Here is a 22,928-nt window from a genome sequence, read left to right as displayed (position 1 = left end):
TAGAATTACTGTTCATGTTGATTTGCAACATTCCTGAATCTGAATCCAGTAATTAATTTGTCCAAGGCAGAGTTTTGTATTCACATAATAAACATGTTTCTAGTCAAAATAAGTTTGTTTTTTTCATCAAGATCCTAAAAAATCAAAACAAGAAAATTTATTTAAAAGTTTGCTATATTTTTAAGCTTTATGAATTATCAGAAGGGATCAGGAGTTAAATGATCTATAGCAAAAATGTTTTCCTCTTGGCTTTCAGGTGATCAGGACCACTGGTTTTATGAAAGGCCTGTTTGAAGAAAATGAAATGAAATCTGATAATGTAAAGGTAAGTTGATTCCTCTTTGTTACTCTTGAAATGATTTATGTTTGGTTATACTGTTGAGCCTGAAAGTGTGTGTGTGTGTGTGTGTAGAGTAATCGAACACTCTGCCTGACACACACTGAGAGTGAGAAGGTCTGGCAGTGAATGACAGTGTAGTTGTCAAGGTGTTAAAACTCACGCTAACTGATCCCAATGAGATCTTCTCAGCTTACTTTAGATAAAGGATTATCTAAACAACTGCTACTTTATGTTTAACAGTCTACTCAAAAGAAATCGGAGCCATGTCCTAATGGTTTTTGGCTTTGTCAGATTCTCTGGATTCTTTTAAACTTAACCACTTATTAAATTTAGATTCCATGTATGAATGGATATATATATACATTACACTGAAAACGTTTTCTTTAAATGAATGTATTTTTTTCTACATATTCTCATTTCTGAATAACTCACTAAATTATGTTATTATATGTTAACAATAATCCTAATTAGTTCAGTCACCGAATGAGAAATATGCTGGAATGATCAACTAACAGTGCAGAAATGTGTGCTGCCATCTTGCTAGGTGCTACACGGCATCATTAGCTGCTGCAGCAGAATATGGCTTTCTGGGGAAAACATGCTAAACTTAGCCACAAAGCCCAAAGTTTAGCCAATAATTGTTAACATGACTGGAACCTGAACTTCAAAGATGGTTGTATTACATTGTTATTTAAATAAAAAATATATATACTAGTCCAATCATAAACCTGTTTTATCTGTTTTTAAGGGTACATTTATATGCTACAGTAGTAAGCTGGTGATGATTCTCAGTCATCCAGGACATTATAAATTCAAAAATGTTCAAGACAAAAACAACTGGACTTTATTTGTGACAGAAGACGTTTCGCTCCTCGTCCGAGGAGCTTTCTCATTTCAAAGAGCAGTGAGTGAGGGGTTCAGGTTATAAGGAACAGAGGGGCCTCATCTGTGAATTAGAGTAACAAAGACCTTAAGAAACCCCTACTGTTAAGGTGTGAGTTGTAATTTGTCAATCTACATACGTATGTGTATCTTATCTCAGCCTTATACCTGAACCCCTCACTCACTGCTCTTTGAATTGAGAAAGCTCCTGGGATGAGGAGCAAAACGTCTTCTGTTACAAATAAAGTCCGGTTGTTTTTGTATTGAACATTTTTGAAGCTACAGTAGTAAATTATGACTGTACTTTGTATATACACGCATATACACTTCATTAATTAATTAATTTATTGCTTTTCCAGGATAAGGACTCAAAAATTGCCTTCCTACAGAAAGCCATCGATGTTGTGATGATGGTGACAGGCGAGTCACCGTCAGCAAAACCTGCACGAATTGTTGCTGGACATGAGCCTGAGAAAACCAACGAGCTGCTGCAGGTCATCGGCAGGTGCTGCCTCAACAAGGTACTGGTGGTTTAAACACACACACACTGTAAAACCTAAATAAAACCTTGACGCCTTCAGTGAAGTGTTCTGGAGGTATGTTTATGACTGTATATGTATATATCATACAATTCAGTGTTTGTTTTTCACATTAAAATGTAGTCCAGTGGAGAAAACTGTTCAGCAGACTCAGGGGGGACTTTGAAAAATTTTAATTAAATCCACAGAGATGGAGTGTAAACAGATGAGCTGATGACTGGGGACAGTTGTTTTTAATGAATCTATAAACAATTCCTGGTGATGTAAATATATTATTCGTATAGCTTATGCAATACATATTTACAATAAGAAACTTGTTTATATTTCTAATAATGATGGCACTTGTTGGTTTTTAATTTATTTGTGTGAAATATAGCCTTATGTGAATGAAGTAAGTGATTTATAAAGGCTTAGGGGATTGTCCTAATATATATTTTTTTAATAGTTGTTAGTTGTACCATACCATTTTATTTATAGAGCACTTAAAACAGCGACAAGGCCAACCAAAGTGCTGTACAGACAGAACAACAGGTAACACACAAAGCAAAATACAAAATGAAGTAAATCAGAAATATAGACATAAAAACGATGCAGATAATGACGACAACCAGTGTGGAGCGTACAGATTCAAAACATAGATCCTCTGGTGTTGAAAGCTACTGAATAGTAGTGAGTTTTTAAACGGGACTTGAAAACCGAGAGGGAGGGGGCCTGTCTGACAAGCAGGTAACTCGTTCCAGAGTCTTGGTCCTGCTACAGAGAAGGCCCTGTCACCTCTGCGCTGGGTTTGTTGTTGACAGTTGTCTTTTAGGACTGTTACACAAGTAATTATTTTTAGCCACGGTTATGTCCTTTCTTTTTTATTTAACTCGAGCATTAAAACCATTGACAGTTTTGACATGGTTATTAATTCAGTTCAATTCAGTTTATTTATATAGCACCGATTTACAACAAAGTTGTCTCAGGGCACTTTACAGGAACATTCACATACATAAAAAGCCAATTAATAAAGTTCTCTAAGGAAGGAATCCAGCAGACTCATTGAATCTTCACTTTGTCGTAGTCTCCCATCCTGAGCAAGCACAGTGGCAACAGTGGAAAGGAAAAACTCCCTTTTAAAATGAAGCAACCTCCAGTAGAACCAGGCTCAGGACAAGCGGCCATCTGCTTTGACCGGCTGGTTTGAGAGGACAGGAAGGAGAGACAGACGAACATAGAATGACAGGTCCAGATGTGGGTGCAGGTGAACCTGAAAGACAAAAACACATCAAGCATAGAAAAAACAATTACAAATACAAAACAAGTTGAGCAGAGTAAGTAAAGACAGTAACAGCGTGAAGAAATGTGGTCAGTTTGTCCTCCAGCAGTCTAAGCCTATAGCGGCATAACTAAGGGATAGCTCAGGAAACCCAAGCCGACCTTAACTATAGGATTTATTAAAAAGGAAAGTCTGAAGCCCAGTCGTAAAACTGGACAACGTGTCAGCCTCATGGACAGAAACTGGAAGTTGGTTCCACAAGAGAGGAGCCTGATAACTGAAAGATCTTCCTCCCATTCTGCTTTTGGAAACTCTAGGAACCACAAGTAAACCTGCAGTCTGAGAGCAAAGTGCTCTGTTAGGAACATATAAAATAATAAGATCTTCAATATAAGATGGAGCTAAATTGTCGAGAGTGATTATTACTCCCCAAATTTACATTTTTATTCATATTAATACTTAGATTTTTTTTCTTCAGATTAGACATTGTTCGCATTTTATTAAAATAAGAGTGTAGTTCATTTGTGTTATCCATCCATCCACCCATTATCTTTTTATCTAGTTCTTCCAATTTGGGTCACAGGGGTCGCCGGTGCCCATGTCCAGCAATCACTGTGCGAGCGGCGGGGAACACCCTGGACAGGTCTTCAGTCCATCACAGGGACAGAGACAAATAAGACAAACAATCATTCACTCTCTCACTCACACCTAGGGACAATTTAGAGTTGCCAATCAGCCTAACATGCATGTTTTTGGTCTGTGGGATGAAACCGGAGTACCCGGAGAAAACCCACACATGCACGGAGAGAACATGCAAACTCCACCTAGAAAGGCCCCCGGACCGGGATTTGCACCGGCAACCTTCTCGCTGAGAGGCAGCAGCTCTACCAGTTGTGCCACCGTGCTCATTTGTGTTCGATTCTTTTTTATGTTGTTTTGCACTTATTATGGCCAAGAGAATTTAGTCTCTCTGAATTTCATTATAAATCTTTAACGACAATAAGATACCTGAACCTGAAAGACAACTCGTCAGATGCTGCTACATGCTGGCACGCAATCCGAATAAAACACTTTTTTATTATTGTAAAATTTAAAGAACATGTAACAGTAATTAGTGCTCTTGCTCTCCTTGTTCATTTTTGTTGCACACTTCATTAGAGAAGCTTTTACCAGTCAGGGCTTTTTTCTGTAATCCACACACCATCCTTGTTGAATATTTAAACCACATTCATTTTTTTAATCAACAAATGATTTTCTTTTATTTGCTCTGCAGCTGTCCAGTGATGAAGCAGTAAAGCGAGTGCTTGCTGGAGAAAGAGTGGACCTAAAAGCCTCCAGGTCCCAGGGCAAGGAGAACAGGGAAGGACGTGAACGCCAGCTGGATAAAGAGGTGAGTCCTCTTCCTGCTAGAATCTTTGTTGTACAAACTGCAGTCATACATTTATTTTGTTTGTTGGTCATTTTTTTTTAGCATTTAATTTTTATGAGCTAGTCCCTTTAAGATTTCTGTTGATGAATGATTTAAGGAAAAGAAAATGATAACGGAGCGCAGCGGCAGCCGGGAGCAGAAGGACCCAGACAAACCCAAAGATCAGGAGAGTCGGCACAGAGACGGAGATAAAGAACTCCAGCGTGACCGTGAGCGATCTGACCGACGCCACCGCAGCGAGCAGGACCACCAAACCAACGATCGCGACAAAGACAAGAGTCGAGACAGGGAGCGAGACAAAGGACGTGCCAGGGACAGAGAGAAAGACCGGGAGAGGGATCGAGAAAGAGACCGAGAGAAAGACAAGGAGAAAAACCGAGATAGAGATTCGCACAGAAACCGGGAACAAGACAAAGAGAAACGAAGAGACAAAGACAGAGAGCGACACAAAGACCGGGACGACAGAAACAAAAGTGGAGGGAGTGGGAATGACAAGGTATGCCTCCTAATCCTACTCGTATCCTAAATATTAGTCATAAAAATGTTATTTACATGAACTGTGTATACATTATCAGGTCAGAGAGTCAGAAGAACCACATCAGAAATCCAGTCCTGAGGAGCAGAGTAACAAATCAGCCAAAACTGTGCCAGCAGTGAGTTCTTTCTTTTATAGTTTGAATTGTTTACTGAACGGACTTCTGGATACACTGTAATAAACTCTTATTTAAATGTTATTTTTCTTGCAAGGACCCAAAACCAGATGAAGAGGTAATAAAACTTATAAATGACAAGTGGAGCAAAGGCCTGAACATTCAGAACAAATCTGAATTTATTGGTGCAATACATTTAGCATGGCTATTAGCTCAGGTTTTGGTATATGGGCTTAAGTGTTGAACAGCCTTTAATTTATCTTTTTTATTTTGTTGTGAATAATGCAACGTTTACTGAAATTATACCATCGCGCTCTCTGTCTGTACAGCCCACAGAAGTAGATGAGAACCAGGTGAGAATGTTACTGTAAACTAGAGGAGTCAACGTTTGCACACACGTGTTATTTAAAATGTAAAAAATAGGTCTATGTAGACTTTTAACTAGAACAGGAAGACTTAAAGTTTGTAATGATTAAAGTTGTTCATTTGGATTTGGGATGGTCAATTTAAGGTTGGAAGTTGTGTGATGAGTTTTCCGTCAAGTATAAAACAATTTCTGTCATCAGTAACACAACGAGATGAATTAAATTACACTTCTCAGTGCATAGTTGATCTTTGCTGCCATATTTATTAAAGAAGGCGCTTTCCTTGAAGGAAAGCATATCGTTCGCCACCTTACGTATCAACGTTTTAAACAAAGATGTTGCATGATTCGTTAGCCCTCGGAGACGGTGTTGAAGTCGAGTCTCCGCTACTACCACTCCAGGTTTCAGCACAGAATTTATAAAATTGACTTAGTTTAATTGTTTTTTTTTTTTTCAGTGTAATCTTTTGTGAACTTTCAATACTTCTGCATGAAATTCCAGTCCTGTTTCTTGTTCCTGGACTAAACTTTGTCTTTTCAATATCGAGTCTTTTTTTTTTTTTTTTTTTTTTTTTTTTACATTTAAACAAATGTGTATTTTGTAAAATAACAGTGACGGATGTTGAGTTGAAAGTTGTACAGAGCAGGACCGGGTTGTGTTTTACTTCCTGTTTCCTCATCATCTTTAAAAACTACCTTTCTTAATTGGCAGACTAACAGTTCAACAAGAATACCTCGTCCTTCATCGGCCAAAGGACAGAGGCGGAAACCCAAGACTATGGGTCAAGGTAATGCCTACTAACACCTTATTATTTTCACATACATTCTGAAGATTGATCCTGTATCGTTGACAGGGTTTATAGTAAATCTAGGCTGATTTTATAGTATTTTATTTGCTTATAATTGTTAGAAAAATGGACTACTGGTACATATTTTTGTATGAATGCTCCAAAGAGACAGTTAATTAATCTCTTCATGCTGAAACTGTGCATTATTTTTATAATGACTCTCTATTTCTATCTCTCCCTCTCTCTCAAAAGATGACTCAGACAGTGAAGGAGGTGAGAGTTTTCGTTCACTCCTATGAGTGTTCTTGTACAGAAAAATACAAAAGCATTTTTCGAATTCAAGTAATATTTATTTCCATGCTGTCAACTGGTTTACATTATCTGAAAGATGACTTGAGCATATCTGTGGTCATGTGCAGTAATGCCGATAGATTGACTTGACAATGTCCTCACGTGTTTATCAGACCAAATCACGGTTCTGTAAGTTTAACACTCTGAAGGAAATGTTAAAGACCACATAGAAACAAGATTGTTGTTGTGAGGTACAGGTGTGTTAAAGGATAAGACAGGAGACAGAGGAGAGGTACAGGACCGGTACTGCCACCTCACCCAGTCAGTCTTTCCAGACTGTCCAGATTTCTGTATAAGATAAAGAAAAATGCCGTAACCCACTGAATGACTCAGAGTAATTAAGAACAGCAATTTTTGTCTGTTCAAGCTCAGAGCAAGTCAGTCAGGTTTATTTGTAAAGCTCTGGATTGGAGACAATGTCATGGGCTTTACTGGTCTTCATCTTCCATACCCAACCCAAATTGGGCTGGGTGCGCAGGGGGCACGCCTGGATAAAAGATGTTTGCAAGAAGTAACAAAAATCTCATGGTTTAGGAATTTCAGACAAGTCTAAAGCTAAGTTTATGAGTATAAAAATGTTAGCATGTTTTTTTTTGTTTTTTTTGTTACAAAGCCAGTTTGTAAAACTAAATGTAGCTGGTCTAAGTCTGTTGAGATTAATCTCTTCTAAAATACATTAAACAACAGAGCTTGCTTAGTAACTGGGATACTAGAAAGTTCCTGGAGAAACTTTGATGGGGACTGCCACACTGCTTCCAATTTAAACATTTATTTGATGGTAATATGTGTTTGAGTTTGCGCTCATCGACCACTATACCAAATTTCAGCTCAATGTGGCAAAAATTCAAGGAGTTATAGTCATTTTTTCTTTTAGCTAAGGCAGCCATCTTTGATTTTTGATTTGGATTCAGTATTTGATGGGAAACATTCTCCGCTATCATCACATCAAATATTAGTATCACTAAAACTGGCTGATTTATAGTATTTTTTTCATTTTTAGCTCTGGCGGCCATCTTGGATTTTTGATATGCAGTCAGAGTCTATTAGGGATCATTTTCAGCTGCCAATACACCAAATATCAGCTGAATAGTTCGAAAAATGGCTGAGCTATTATATTTTTTCCCTTTTAGCGAAGACAGCCATTTTGGATTTGGAGTTAGTATGTGATGGGGAACATTCTCAACTACAACCTCGTCAAATTGCAGCTCTATATGTGTAAAAATAGCTGAGTTAAAGCCATTTAAATGTAGCTTTGGTGGCCATCTTGAATTTTTAGATTTGAATTCAGTATTATATGGGCCTTTCTAGGCAGTCCCTAATAAATACATAAAGTTAAGAAACCCTTGTCATGTGGATAATAATAGGTGTCTGCCTTATACTAGGCAGTCCTCAATTAAAAATGGTGAAATATCAAATTCCATTACATTTTTTTACCAAATTTTTTAACTTTTTTTTAACTTTGGCCATCATGAATGGGTGTGGTCAGATAAATGCTCCAACTCTTACGAAGGTGCCGCCAAGTCTCTATGAGTTTACCTGTGTATCAGGGGAAACTTTAAACGGTGCAGAGGCAAGATTTTGAAATAATAATTTGACTTTTACAGGCACATGAAGGGTTGGAGGGAATTTTAAGATGGTCATCTAACTAGAGCTTTTATTATTGTTTTTGTGTTCGATTAGGTTAATCCTGGTTCTTACAAAAAGTACGAAAACAAAAACAACTCTGCTTCTATTCTGTAGCTGAAGGCGTTTTGCTTCCCATCTGGGAAGCTTCGTCAATTCAAAAAACTGTCTGGAGTGGAGATCCAGGCTTTAATATAAACTCGTGAGATGCCTGGGTACCGGTATATAAAGTTAAATAAAGCGTGGAACTCCGCTCACCTCAACTCTTCTGATCAGAGCTGATCACTTGTTCGGTGTTTCGCTCACAGATGGAGATGCTCTTTTAGCCCAGAGAGCCGTCCCGCAGGAAAACGGAGACACTGAAGGACCCTCAGTACCACCAGACACAACTTCCAGGTGTGCAACGCTGTAGCTGTTACTGAGTTTGGGAGTTCACTTTTAAGAGGCACAGTTTGTGTTTTAAATTAGTTTTTATCTGATGTAAATGTATAACTGTTGTTTTAAAAACTGCCTTTTTCAACGTGTCCTGCTCACATTTACCTGTCAAACATCTGTATTAAACTTTACCAAGCTCCTAATAATGCAATATGTAAAACACTTGGCTCAGACGGATCACTTTTTGTTTGGATACAATCAGAACAATGGTAATTCCAGTTTTGTTGTTGTTGTATTGTAATATTATTATTTTTAGTCAGTTTTATTTCTGAACTTGTCCCATATTTTTATGGACGCTCTGATAGGTTTTACAGTTTAAAGACTGTACCATCCTGTTCCTCAGCTGACTAATTGTTTACAACTGGCTGGTTAGGCAGCTCTTATTATATTCTGAATGTTGGCGAGATCACAACAATTATCCTCCCAGAGTAAGAACTGTTTAATGTGGTTATAACAAATCTCATTTCTGCATAACACTATGTTGTTGTGTGTTACACAAACCATTAAAGTAACAGCTCGTAAAATGGAAAACCAGTTTAGGTCTGAAACCAGCTGCTGGATCAAGAAATTAAATTTTTTTTTTTCAATGTAGTGTTTTATTTATTTATTTTACAGACTGATATCGCGGCCAAGCAGCGCCCGCCCAGCTCCACCTCGGATCAGGAGGCAGGAAAGCCACACTGATGTGACCCCAGCTGAGAGGTGACATCATCGTTTTAAATATTTAATGATACCGATGTCTAGAAACGACTATTGACTTCTTCTCTTAGTGAATTTACAACGCCACTTATGAAAATTTTGAGAAATTGTGAAAATGTAAAACAAGAAAAGGATGAAATTATTTTTAAATCTCAAAAACCCACATTTTATCAAATGCTGAAACTAAGAAATTATACGTTTTTTTTGGGGGGGAAGAGGACGATATTTGATATTGTAAAGCATCCCCTCTTATTTTAGTATGCATTCTTGGTGCCTTTCCTTATGTGTAAGCTGTCTGCACTAAAGCCACTAGTGCACCCCTATACCATGAGAGAGGCAGGCTTTGATATTCTGAGCTAATAGTGTGGATGGTCCCTCTCATCTTTAGTACAAAGAATGTGGTGTTTGTGATTTCTAGAAAGAATTAAATGTTTTAATTTGTCTGACCACAGGACAGTTTTCTTCTTTGCCTCAGTTAATTTGAAATGAGCTTTGCCCAGAAAAGTCAGAGTCAGAGTCAGAGTTTCTTTATTGTCATTCGCACCTCATGTGGTACATGTGGTGGAGCGAAATTATGTACACTGGGTCCCAGTTACATCCAACAATAAAATGTATAAGAAAAACAGTAATAACATCTAAGATATGAACTAAGAAAAACATCAACTAAATATACACTAAGCACTCATAACATAAAACATTGAACATCAGCACAAACATGAACATGAGTCTGTGAGCAGATGTGCACGCATGAACACATCATCATTGAAACAGATCAGCAGCAACATGAAACAGATCAGCAGCAACATGATATGGTTTTTCACAGTGATTATTCTAGTTAGAGATTCATGAGTCTAACAGCCTCAGGGTAGAAGCTGTTCCTCAGTCTAGTGGTTCTACACTTAATGCTCCTTAACCTCCTTCCTGAGGGGAGTGGGGCAAAAAGTGTGTGTGCTGGGTGAGTGGGGTCCTTCATGATGCAGGTGGCCCTCTTCCTGCATCTGGAGGTGTAGATGTCTGTGATGGTGGGGAGGCTGATTCCAACAGATTTCTGTGCAGCCTTCACCACTCTCTGCAAAGCTTTTCTTTCTGCAGCTGTGCAGCCTCCATGCCACACATTGATGCTGGAGCACAGGATGCTCTCCACTGCACACCTGTAGAAGGAGGTGAGGACTGAGCTTCCCAGACCAGCTCGCCTCAGCCGTCTGAGGAAGTAGAGTCTCTGATGAGCTTTCTTGATCAGGCTGGTGGTGTTGTTGCTCCAGCTGAGGTTGTCATTCATGTGTACACCCAAGTACTTGTAGCTGGAGACCACTTCCACCGCAGATCCTCTTATGTTCAGGGGGGTGTAGGTGTTTTTGTTCCTTCTGAAGTCCACAATCATCTCCTTTGTCTTCTTCACATTGATGTGAAGGTTATTCTCTCTGCACCAGCTCTCCAGGTGTTCCACCTCTTGCCTGTAGCTGGACTCATCATTGTTTGTGATGCATCCCACCACCGCTGTATCATCTGCAAAAAGAGAAAAGACGGGAGCATTTCCAGATGGTGTTCACATCTGGCCTCTTCTTTGCATGATAGAGCTTTAAGCAGTATTTGTGGATAGTAAAGGGAACTGTGTTCACAGACAGTGACGAGTGGAAGTGTTCCTGAGCCCGTGCACTGATGTCCAGAACCAGACCTGTTTTTAATGCAGTGGCCCACCGTGTCCTTTGAGCTCAGAGGTTTCTACAGATTCCTGAAATCTTTTGATGTTATCATCTGCAGATGATGTGATATTTGAAGTCTTCCCAGTTTTCTGTTTAGGAACTTTATTCTGTTTTAGGTGTCGCTTTTACTAACTGTTGAACAACTGTCCATTTTTACATTTGATATATTCAGCCTCTAAAATGTTATTTTTATATTAAGTCTACATACTAGCCTGTTGAATTAACCTACTTTATTTACACTACTTACAATTAGATCTTTTTTCTTTTTTTTTTTTTTTGACCTGTCTTGTCTTTTAGATATGTGGCTGCCATATAAATTAAATTTCCTAACTTGTCTTCCAGAAATGGTCTAATTTCTTAGTTTAAACATGTGGTATATTTTCGATGTTCTATTGTAAATAAAATATGGATTTTGAGATTTATTGTTTTTATTTACATTTTACACAACATCCCAGCTTTTTCAAAATTGGAGCTGTTTAGATTGTACTTCTTTAACTGTTGTTAAAGATCCAGACTATCAATTGATACAGAGTAAACACACTTCGTAACAGGAGCAGTGACTGAAAGTAAAAATAAAACATATTTTTCCACATTTCATTCATGTCCTTAAGGTTATCAAGTGCCAAGACCTCAGCACCTGTCATATTAGATGGGAAGAAGCTGCCAGGGGATGAGGAGGATGAAGATGAGCACTTCCTTGTGGAGGAAGCAGCCCCCCTACCCCTTGATGTTCCTGAGATCATGAGAGTAGGTCACATGAACATCATGATCAATACAAATAGCATAAAACAGATTATAGACTTTTGTTAATAATCATGTTGCAGGAATCCGGACAAGAAATGGACGGTGAAGAAAACCACGGTACACAGAAGCATTTCTTTACACTCTTCATTTTTCAAAAACGCAACAGCTTTTCTTCATTTCTTGTGAAAATACTAAATTTGGTGGTAGAAACAATTTTTTATTGAATTTTTTGCTGCAGGTGGACTCGTGAAAAAGATCCTCGAGACCAAAAAAGACTACGAATTGGTGCCGTCCTCCCCAAAATCTAAAGAACAGGTATGCGCTCCAGAGAAAATAGTCATTCTTTCCATTTCCACTAGAGGGCAACATTAGTCCAGTTCTCCAAACTTAGTGTGTGTGACTAAATACTCAGGTTAATGTCTCCACCAGTTTCTTTCTGGGAAGTTTGCTCCCAGGGAACACTTTTTAACCACAGACGTAGTGCGACGCTGGCTTTTATCAGCAGAACCATGTAAACAAATGGAGTGGAGAGGTGTAATTGCTGTGCCTTGAAACTGCAAAAATGTTCCCTTTCAGTGGAGCTGAAGGGCTAATAACCAGAGTATGCCCCCCCCAAAAGACCACACGCAATTAATACACACATCTAGATGTCTGGAGCAAAACAAGCCTTTTTTAATGGCTTGCTCAACATTTTAGGCATTTTAAATCTTTATCGTTATAGACTTTCCTGCTCTCGGCACAATGAGAACATGTTTCAAGTCATGGGAACAAGATTTTAGAGTTTGTTAATCTTGAAACTACTGCTCAGTAAATATTCAGTACACAGCAAAATATTATTATTACCCTCTAACAAAAGGTGAAGGTGGACGATGATGCTTTTGCTTGTGTCTGTCCATGTACTGTCCATCTCGTCAACCTGATGGTTTTTATTGAAGCTTGCAGAAAGTCATCATTAGATGAACTTCAAAGGTCATGCGCAATAATCCAGGTAAAAATCCAACAATGTTCAGTCAGGTCATCTGGACGGTTTCTCTTTTTACTGAGACGTTTCGTCCTTCATCCAAAGGATTTCATCAGTCCGAGGAGCCACAAACAAACTGAGTCCCACAAGCAGCACACTCCCGTAATGGAAAAACCCAGTTGATAAGATGGTTTCTGGGGCCAACCCTCTCCACCATCAACCCCTCTGAGGCAACCATACCAAAGTGGTTTTTTTTCCATTATGGGTGTGTGCTGCTTGTGGGACTCCGTTTGTTTGGTGGCTCCTCGGATTGATGAAGTCCTTTGGATGAAGAACGAAATGTCTCAGCAAAACACAGAAACCATCCAGATGACCGGACTGAACAGTGTTTGATGAACTTATTAACTTTTGGAGGAAAAACCAGTTCAAGATGGTCTCCACACAAAAAAAACGCTGTAGATTATTGGTTTTTTTTTACTGATTTTGTGCTAAAAGTTAGTAAGGGAGTAGCTGAGAGTCATTCAAAACACACACTTTGAGCACAGTCTCTTGCATAAGAATGTGCATAACAATATTTTCATCACCTGACCAAAATGACTAACTGTCGTTTTTCATCATAAGATGATTTTATTCTTAAACTCTAGCATGAAAGGTGGTGGGCCATATGCATTTTCTTCAAGGAATAGTGGACCTTTTCATCTCTTTGATATTATTGATGATGACACATTAATGCCATTGTTTATAGATTCCTCTTTGTAAGCCTTTGTCTAAGCCAAAGGGTGTGCTCGTTCATCAGTATTTGGAGTATAAAACTGTTTGAAGCCCACAGTTTGGTCTGAACTCCGTGGTGTGAGGTGGTGTATGCCGTCTGCTTTGGGTGGTCCACTTCACTCAAGCATGATCTCCCTGCATCCCATCCTAGCTGACCACCCTGACTGTGATGGATGCACTGTTTTGGACTGTCACTCGTGCAGAAAGGACCCTGATCTATTTCTTCCTCATTGCAACCTCAGACATCATCCCTCATAACTCGCATCTAAAGCTGACAAGCCAAAATTGCTTGTCCGGAATTCACAGACACAAGATTGAACAATTATCAGTTTGTGCATGTGGGTTTGTTGTTTATTTATATCCAAGTACTTCGATCTCCAGTTTGACTGCACATGCGAACAGACGTGACTCGATTGTAAAAGAAACAGCTCTTTGAGTAACACGAGCACAGCCCTGTAGAGATTATCCTAATTTTCTTAATGCAGCCTCCTCAATTTTCAGGGCCTCCAAGCCTTCGTTTCAGGGTATCATGGCATCCTGTTAGTCTGTAGGTGAAGCTTAGAGCAGGTATGTCTGTTCAGAGATGCTGTGAACTCTTTACGTCTCCCCTCAATCATGACTGGCCTCGCCTGGTCAGCTGCATAAGAAGCTATAATGACTTCCTTCCTGACATGAAAGGGTGGCGAGGTCAGCTTAATGGAGCAATTTCTCTCTTTTTTTTAATTGTAATAACAGTAAAACACAGACAAAAATGTAAATATTGAGCTTCCTCATTCTGTTTGATTTAATAATGGCCTATATTTACAGAATGAGTCATAACCAACTCAGATTTGATATCATAATTAAAAGGTTAGCCTTTGAATAATTGTGTATAAATAATTATTTTACTCTTCCTAATTCTGTTCTTTGTCATTCCTATACAGCCATCACCCTTTGTGCGACTGAATCTTTGCTGCGTATTAATGGGGGTGACCCCTCATCCTGACGCGCTAGGCAGAATTGTATATTATTTCAAGATGGTTCCTTTTTTATTTAGACAGAAACTGCCCTTTGCAACAGCTGCGTTTTCATAAGAATTTTTGTGTACTCTTTCTTTCCCCCCGTCCCCCGTCTCTTTACCCCATCAAATTAGCCTTGATGAAGGGCTGTAATGTAAAAATAAACCCTGCGGCACACAAATGGATAGCTGTTGAGTGAGAGTCACGGAGGAGACGGGCCAGAATACTCTCTGCAGACTTGTCAAGAAAATAAATACCCCTCTCTGCAGACCTTTGTGTCTTCATAAACATCCAGCGATCCTTTTTTTTTTTTTTTTTTTTTTGTGGAAACAAGGAAATGACCCAGCGACATTGGGTTAGTCATGTTACTTCTGCAGATATTGACACATTAGAGGATTTTTGTTCAACTTTAAGAGAAGCCCATTTAATAAAAAGCCATTTCTTCATGAGTTTTATCTCTTCAGACCACGTTTCCATTTAGTTTTAATGCTGTAAAGTTTATGGTCTGCTAGAAGAATCTCGGTTCATCAGGGTGGTGATCTCCTTTGTCTCCCCAGGGGGCCTAATGTGACCTTCTTACAACATCCTGTAACCTCAGAGCTTCTCTCCTCACTTCACTGACTCTGAACTATTTTTATTATCTAGTTAGTCGTTTTATGAAAAACAGTGAGGAAGCCAATAAACAATGTCCAGAGCCAGTTTTTACTCCATGCTCCACTCCCTGCTCAGCTTTCAGACCGTTCTTCTTCAGGAACACCCTGTAAAAACTCTGAGCGTGCGTTTGTCCAAGTGGACACCAGCAGCCAGAAGATCTGGAAAAGTCATTAGTTGTGGTCGTTGATGATCAACGATGTACTGAAACAAAAAGACAGTTTGTCATTGCGTGCTGCTGAAGGTGAAGGGTCGATAGTGTCAGTGCCAGTTTATTTATATGGCACTTTACAAACAACAAAAGCTGCACCAAAGTGCTTTACAGCAGAGAAAGACAATACAAAAAATGATAACTAATAATAATTAAATACTCAAAGGAGTTGAACTAATAAAAAACATTCAAAGCGTAACCCAAGAACAAAACGATAACTTACTAAGAGCTGTTTTTAAAACTTTGCCATCAACTATTGGACTTAGTTAGCAAATTAATTCATGAACCGCTGAATATATTTTAAGAGGCGGCTGTGGTTGAGTGGTTGGAGCAGTCGTCCTCCAATGCAAGAGTTGGGGGTTTGATTCCACCAACAGTCACATGCCCAAGTGCCCCTGGGCAAGACACTGAACCCCTCATTGCCTGTGATGTGTGTCCCATCGGTGTATGAATGTGACGAAGCACTGATTACTCTTTGAACAGATCTAGTAGAGTTCTGTATCAATGGGTAAATGAGGGCACAGATTATATGTGAAGCGTTTTAAGTGTCTTTATAAGGTAGAAAGGTGCTATATAAGTACAGTCCATTTACCATTTAATGAAACTTTCCGAAAGTAACCACTTGTTGCACATCTACAGCTAATTACCATACTTGCCGCCGTACACGTCGCACCGCCGTATAAGTCGCATCGGTCCAAATATGTCTAATAAGTTGGAAGAAACATTAATAAGTCGCTTCGCTGTATAAGTCTCATCTATTATGCGTCACCGCTGACGTGTCGTGTTTGTTACGTGTCACCAATGACCACCCGTAAATACGTGCCGGTGTTGTGCCAAAAATTGGTTGGCTGCCAAATGGCGGCCTCGGGAGCATGCACGGTAGGACTTTAACAAGAATGTAACAAGATCAACACATAAAAGCAATTATTTGTTTGCTCGAAACTATAGCAAAGGTGTGTCTCCGTTGAACTTTTCCTTAATAAATGCACTTTAATGGTCAAATCAGCTGCATTTCTCCTGGGCAGCGAAATGCAGCTGATTTGACGTTTGCTCCAGGACTTCCAGAGCGAGACGAAGATGGCTTTTTATGGCAAGCCAAGTGTGTCATTAATAGCCACTTTTACCTATTAATGAGACACTTGGCTTGCCATATTAGTCAAGGGCCCTCTAGTGGCTGAAAATGGTAGTGTTCAATATTTTCCATGTCAGAATTAATTAAATCGTCAGATCTCAGCCAAAAATTGCCTTATAAATATGGGAAAAAACATATATTAGTCGCTTCGATGTATAAGTTGCAAGACTTGCAAATTTATGCAAAAAGGTGCGACTTATACCGCAAAAAATTCAGTAACCTTTGGAGATGACCCTTTTTAAAATAGTCACCACAGCTAATCGATTTTATCCAACAGAAAAATAGTTGTAGCTATTATTCATAATCCAGCAAAGCTCAGTCAGGTCATTTGGACTGTTTCATCTTTTTTAGTTGAGACATTTCGCCCTTCATCCAAAGGACTTCATCAGTCTGAGGAGAAAAAGAAAAACGGTTCCGAAGAGCTGAATTAACTTTGTTGGATTTTGACCTGGATTATAGAGCATGAACAATATATATTCATAATATATTTACAGATATTGAGTTTAAATTTAATGAAGTAGTAGCTAAGAGTTATCCTCAACACTTGCACTGAAAGCTAACACATCACATGAGACATAATATAATAATAATATCATTTAATATAATAATAATAATAATATCATTTACAAGCATAAGATGATCTTAGTTTGAAACTGTGACATGAACAGCATGTGCAGTGTACACTTTTTTCCCTGGAATACTAGGTCTAGTTTTAGTTTCAATGTTTACTTCATACAGCTTGATGGTTTCAACATTGTGCTTTGAGTTAATTGTTTCTTTAGACCTTTTTTATTCATGAACAAACTGCTTCCTTTGCCATCACTGCAACGTTCTTAAAAGGCCTTTCAACTCATTGTAGATCTTAGTATTTTGACCTAACTTAATGTTATAGAATAATAGTAATTATCATAAAAAAGAAGAAAAAAGTTTTGAACAAGTCTCTTTCTAAAAGAAAATAGAGAACCTGTGTCCTGAATTTCTGTTTTCCTAGTTAATGACACCCTAAAGGTTGCTATAGCATCAACAGTTTCTCTGCTTGAGTTCCATTTTTCTTGTCAAAGGATACTTTGAAGAATGTTTTTCTTTTCCCCAGAAAATCCCCAAAAGCAGTCTATAAATCACATCTTAGGACACAATTCCTAATGAAGGAAATTAGGCGTGTGATGATGGGGTGAATTTCACACTGAACCGTTCCTTCGAGTGTTTTGTGTGCAGCAGCATTTTCATTCTCTTGTAAATGAAACGTGACGGCAGAGTTTTTAGTTAAAGTTTAAAAAAAATCCCCACAACAAATATGTTGCTGTCATTACACATGTTGTCCTGATATGTCAGTCTGCAAGGAAATGCTTTGGATACAAAACTGAAATTTGGGGTTCTTTTATTTTTATTCTATGTTTCTTTCAGCATCACCTCATCAGGTCCCACCCAATCCCTCCTACCCCCCCACCCCCGTGGTCACCACGTCTAAATATTGTTGTGTGATCTGGGCGAGAAAAGGAAATCTAGAGGTGCGCAGGTCTTGTAGACCCCAACAGAGACCTCCGTAAAGCTGTGATTTATATCTACCAAGACAGAGTGCACACGAGCAAGGGGTTATGTTTTCACACCAAGTTTTTTATTTTCCAACAAGAGCCAGACGGGAGGGAGTGGGAGGGGGCTGAAGTAGCAATGGGACAGCAAACAGAACGAAGCCGTGAGTTCTGTCTAGGCCATGTAGACCAAAACCACAGCTAGGTCGAATGAGCCATAGAGTATTTGTCTAGCTGCAGGGTTCATGGCACCCAGTGGAAAGCCACCCACCTTGTCGGGGTGTGCAGGGGGGGGGACCACAGAGCTGAGGCATTTCAACCTTCACACTCTCAAACTCGGGAGTCAGAAATGTGCGCTTGCTTCCTGAATAGAAATGGAAGCAAACATTAATAAGATAATTTCTACAGATTAGTCTGTGTGCTCAAGCTGCCTGTCAGGACTTGAATTTATTCACTGTTTGATTTATTCCACGAGCTGCTTGATAATTAGGGCTTAAATAAGACGTTATTACATTAAGACGTTATTAATTTTAAGAAAAAACTCCTGTCTAATTTTCCACAAGTCTCTTAAGATCTTAGAAAGCCTATAATCAAGGGCAAAATTAAAAAATATATATGTTTTTCATTTTTGTCACCTTTTCTCTTGTACTGAAGGTATTTTACCACAGGTCATCAAAACAACAACAAAAAGAAACATTTGCTTATTTGATCATAGTCAGGTTTCATTCAACCTTTATTTATACAGGTTAGTTCTACACCTCAAAGTTTGACTGACTCTTTTCCGCTTAAAACAGAAGACCAAAAGATAAAAATTTTATTTTTTATCTTCAAAGTCTACAAAAATCACTATGTGAACTTGGCAATGAGTTTGTTCTGTTTCTAAATAAATGCACAGCAGAGACTCTTCCTCTCAGCACGTAGCTGCAGAGGCTGCAGAAGCTGCGTTCACCACACGGCTTGATTGACGCAGCGTGTGGTCGTAGCACCTGCTATGTTTGTTTAAACTGCTGCCACACAGACGATTTAAAGTGGTACGGACGTCTTCGCTTTTAATTTTGCCAGAAAAATTCACAAGACCTTTTATTTATTTACTTTTTTTGTGGTTTGCTTCGACAAGAAACTTTGTGACATTCTTGCGATTTCTCCCTCCACTCCTGTTGACTTGATAAGGAAAGGTTCGTCTTTTATGCCAAGCGTAGCAGTTTCCATGACACATGGTGTGTTTTGAAGGGGAAGCTGTCATTTAGGTTCCACTCCACTCCCCGTATGGATTCTGCTGCCTCGTGGGGACAGGTGCTCCCATCTGCGGGGTCAAACGGTATAATTTGGGCCCCGTGTTGAACTTGAAATGAGACAGAAGTGTAATAGTTGTTACTCAATACTGTAGTAAAATAACCCCACTGCCACAGCCGGTTACTAAAATAAACAAGACCAAGACTGTGGGTGTGGGTTTGTGTGTTTCACTGTGTGCTTCGTCGTATTCTTTGGTTCTGTTTGTAAGTAGGTGTGTATGTATGTGTCTAGGTTTGGAGTACTGAGTACTTTCACCACACATACACACTTCCAGGCTTCCAGCTGAGCAAACATCTTTGGGTTTGCTTTCTGCCAAGGGAGTTCCTTTACTGATACGTTCCCCTCCCTTTCTCCATCAAGGGATGGAGTGTAATTGGGATACAGCTAACCTCCACTCCTCTTCCTCCTCCCCCTCCTTCAGTGGCATGCCATTCACTGCTAGCAGTCAGCCAGTCCTCCTACATTAGCCAAGACAATTCAGCAGCATGTTTGATCTTTGTATGCACAGCTAGCTTGGTAGAATTCCTCAATAACCTTTTTAGCCTTGAAATCTTAAACCACAAAGTATATCCTTTCTCTGGTTCTGGTTCTGGGCATCTGAAACCTCTCTGGCAAAGACAGAATTTCTAAAGAGAGTTTATATTTTAGTCTACAGCCACACAAGAGATTTCTGTGTTCTCACAGCTGTTTGATAGATTTATGTGAGAAATGTTGTCTAACGACATCATCTTTAATAAAAATAAATAAAGATTATAACACGCTATATGGTATTTTATTTTCAGAGTCAGAGAGATTTATTTGTCATTCGCATCCCATGTGGTACATGTGGTGGAACAAGATTATGTACACAGGGTCCCAGTTACATCCAACAATAACAATGTAAAAGAAAAACAGTAGTAAGATCTAAGATATGAACCAAGAAAAACATCAGCTAAATATACACTAAGCACTCATAACATAAAAACATTACGTCGAACAGCAGCATGAACATGAGTCTGTGTGAGCAGATGAGCACTCATGAACACATCAACATGAAACAGATCAGCAGCAACATGAAACAGATCAGCAGCAACATGAAACAGATCAGCAGCAACATGATGTGATTTTTCACAGTGATTATTCTGGTTAGAGATTCACGAGTCTAACAGCCTCAGGGTAGAAGCTGTTCCTCAGTCTAGTGGTTCTACACTTAATGCTCCTCAACCTCCTTCCTGAGGGGAGCGGGGCAAAAAGTGTGTGTGCTGGGTGAGTGGGGTCCTTCATGATGCAGGTGGCTCTCTTCCTGCATCTGGAGGTGTAGATGTCTGTGATGGTGGGGAGACTGACTCCAACAGACTTCTGTGCAGCCTTCACCACTCTCTGCAGAGCTTTTCTTTCTGCAGCTGTGCAGCCTCTATGCCACATGTTGTCTAGATACAATCATGCCTACTTCTGCTTTTTGGAAATACACCTAGTCTAAACAGTGTTCATATCTACCTACGTTTCAGCTGCAACATTGCACATTGAGGACATTTTGCTCTCACAACAAAAAATACCATCCATCCATCCATCCATCCATTTTCTTTACCCGCTTATTCCATTTTGGGTCACGGGGGTCGCTGGTGCCCATGTCCAGCAATCACTGTGCGAGGGGCGGGGTACACCCTGGACGGGTCGCAAGGCCATCACAGGGCCACATAGAGACAAACGAGACAAACAACCATTCACTCTTTCACTCACACCTAGGGACAATTTAGAGTTACCAATCAGCCTAACATGCATGTTTTTGGACTGTGGGAGGAAACTGGAGTACCCGGAGAAAACCCACGCATGCACAGAGAGAACATGCACAAAAAATACCAAATAAACTAATTTATAAATACATTTACACATAAAAGTAAAGAAAAATGCAGGTGCACGGGACCAAATGACTAGAGCTGAGCACCGACCTTGAATACTGGAAGTAGCTATGAAGGTTTTAGGGCATGTGATACTGGAGTTTTTGCATATATGCATAAATATATGTAAAAAGATCAATGTGGAGGCTTAAGCCCCGCCCACTCCCTTTGCGCACAATGATGGTGTCACATGTCACCTTTTAAAAAATGCTTTCAAATCTAATTACAGCTAAACTTATTAAATAAATTACAGTATTTGACCTTAATGCATCAAATAAATACATAAATCCAGAGTTAAAACATAAAGATAATTTCTGAGGTGTTTGTGTTTTATTATTATTATTATTATTTTACCAAGAACAACGTCTTGTTAATTTACACAAAGGGGCGGGACTTCAACCAAACATTGTGACAGCTTCACTTTAACTTTTTGTCTTCTTGTATAGAGTTTAGTCATTTAAAACATGTCTATGATTGAAGCATTAAAACATCTAAATCTGCTTCACAGGCCCTTTCCAAATATAAAGAGTCAGTAAAACTGTAAGATAAAGGCTTTTAATTGTTGACTGTAAGTTGAGCTTCAACATTTGTGTCTCCCATCCTTCACTTCTCAGTTCTTGCTGTCCGAACCTGCACAGAAGAAAGAGCGGCAAATGATGAGCAGGGAGACTGAGCGGCTTCGCGCGTCCATCCAGTTGGTTTGTCGCAGCTCCCTGCCTCTGGGGAAGATCATGGACTACATCCAGGAGGACATGGACGCCATGCAGACTGAGCTGCACACCTGGCGGCAGGAGAACAAGGAGCACGCACAGGCCCTGCTGCAGGAGCAGAGGTGAGGACGCTGCTCCGCAGGAAGAAGTTCTGCACCAACTCATTTACAGACCCACCTTTTTATCACCTTTACTCACGACTGCTTGACTACTCCATGTTTACCGTGCTTTCTAAAAGAAATACATTTAAATTTTTAAATTATAATTTCACATTTAGCAGCTATGAACTACAATTCACTTGTTTGCATTGTGGAGCATCTAACAACTTCATCCATCCGTCATCTTTACCTGCTTCTTCCTTTTCGGGTCACGGGGGTCACTGGTGCTCATATCCAGCAGTCACTGTGTGACATAGTACACCCTGGACAGGTCTCCAGTCCATCACAGGACCACGTAGAGACAAACAAACGTTCACTAAGAACTCCACGTAAACAATAAACAATAAAAAACCTTTTGACGTGTTTGTATTTGTGCTGCAGAGCCACAGACCGGGCCGTGGAGCCTCTGAAGGCAGAGCTGGCTGAGCTGGAGCAGCTGATCAGAGACCAGCAGGATAAGATCTGTGCTGTGAAGTCCAACATACTGAAGAACGAGGAGAAGATTCAGAAAATGGTGACTGGGATCAACTTCTCCTCCAGAACCTGAGCGACAAACATAAACACGTTCTGAATATTAGGCGTCAGCGTTTAATTGTTCCGGAAAAATCTAAGGTCATTTATTTCAGGGGTAACGACAAAAACTGAACTCGTAGGTTTGGGACCTGTAAGCCAAGTACAGAATGGAGCCATGCTGTGCTTTAGAGGTTTTAGATTATTCTAAAACCATTTAAAGGTTGAGCTTCATCTGTCTGCATTGGTCTTGATGCCACTCGGCTTTAGTTTTGTAAATTTTGTGCCTTTTTGGTCGAAGCAAACCTCCTGCGTTCTGAAT

General features: G+C 39.5%; 1 protein-coding gene across 1 annotated transcript; it reads left to right on the top strand.

Moving 5' to 3' along the window:
• Nucleotides 1–304: 304 nt before the first annotated feature.
• traf3ip1 (TNF receptor-associated factor 3 interacting protein 1) lies at nt 305–22,643 on the top strand. The gene is made up of 14 exons (XM_037686108.1): nt 305–325; nt 1,582–1,743; nt 4,293–4,409; nt 4,546–4,944; nt 5,024–5,101; nt 6,175–6,250; nt 6,503–6,523; nt 8,533–8,620; nt 9,275–9,361; nt 11,673–11,808; nt 11,886–11,922; nt 12,044–12,120; nt 21,843–22,060; nt 22,478–22,643. The coding sequence occupies exons 1-14, from the start codon at nt 305–307 to the stop codon at nt 22,641–22,643; spliced, it is 1,683 nt and encodes a 560-aa protein (XP_037542036.1).
• The last annotated feature ends 285 nt before the right edge of the window (nt 22,644–22,928 follow it).

The sequence above is a fragment of the Nematolebias whitei genome, chromosome 13 (genome assembly GCF_014905685.2).
Source record: "Nematolebias whitei isolate Nwh7 chromosome 13, NemWhi1, whole genome shotgun sequence".
Taxonomy (NCBI): domain Eukaryota; kingdom Metazoa; phylum Chordata; class Actinopteri; order Cyprinodontiformes; family Rivulidae; genus Nematolebias; species Nematolebias whitei.
Note: the sequence above shows the minus strand (reverse complement) of the source record. Positions and strands in the feature narration are given on the sequence as shown.

Excerpts from the sequence above, each read along its gene's own strand:
- traf3ip1 (XM_037686108.1), top strand. The coding sequence starts at position 305 with ATGAAATCTGATAATGTAAAG. Across the intron at positions 5,102-6,174 it reads CAGCCAAAACTGTGCCAGCA|ACTAACAGTTCAACAAGAAT; the intron begins GTGAGTTCTTTC and ends CTTAATTGGCAG. Across the intron at positions 9,362-11,672 it reads GATGTGACCCCAGCTGAGAG|GTTATCAAGTGCCAAGACCT; the intron begins GTGACATCATCG and ends CATGTCCTTAAG.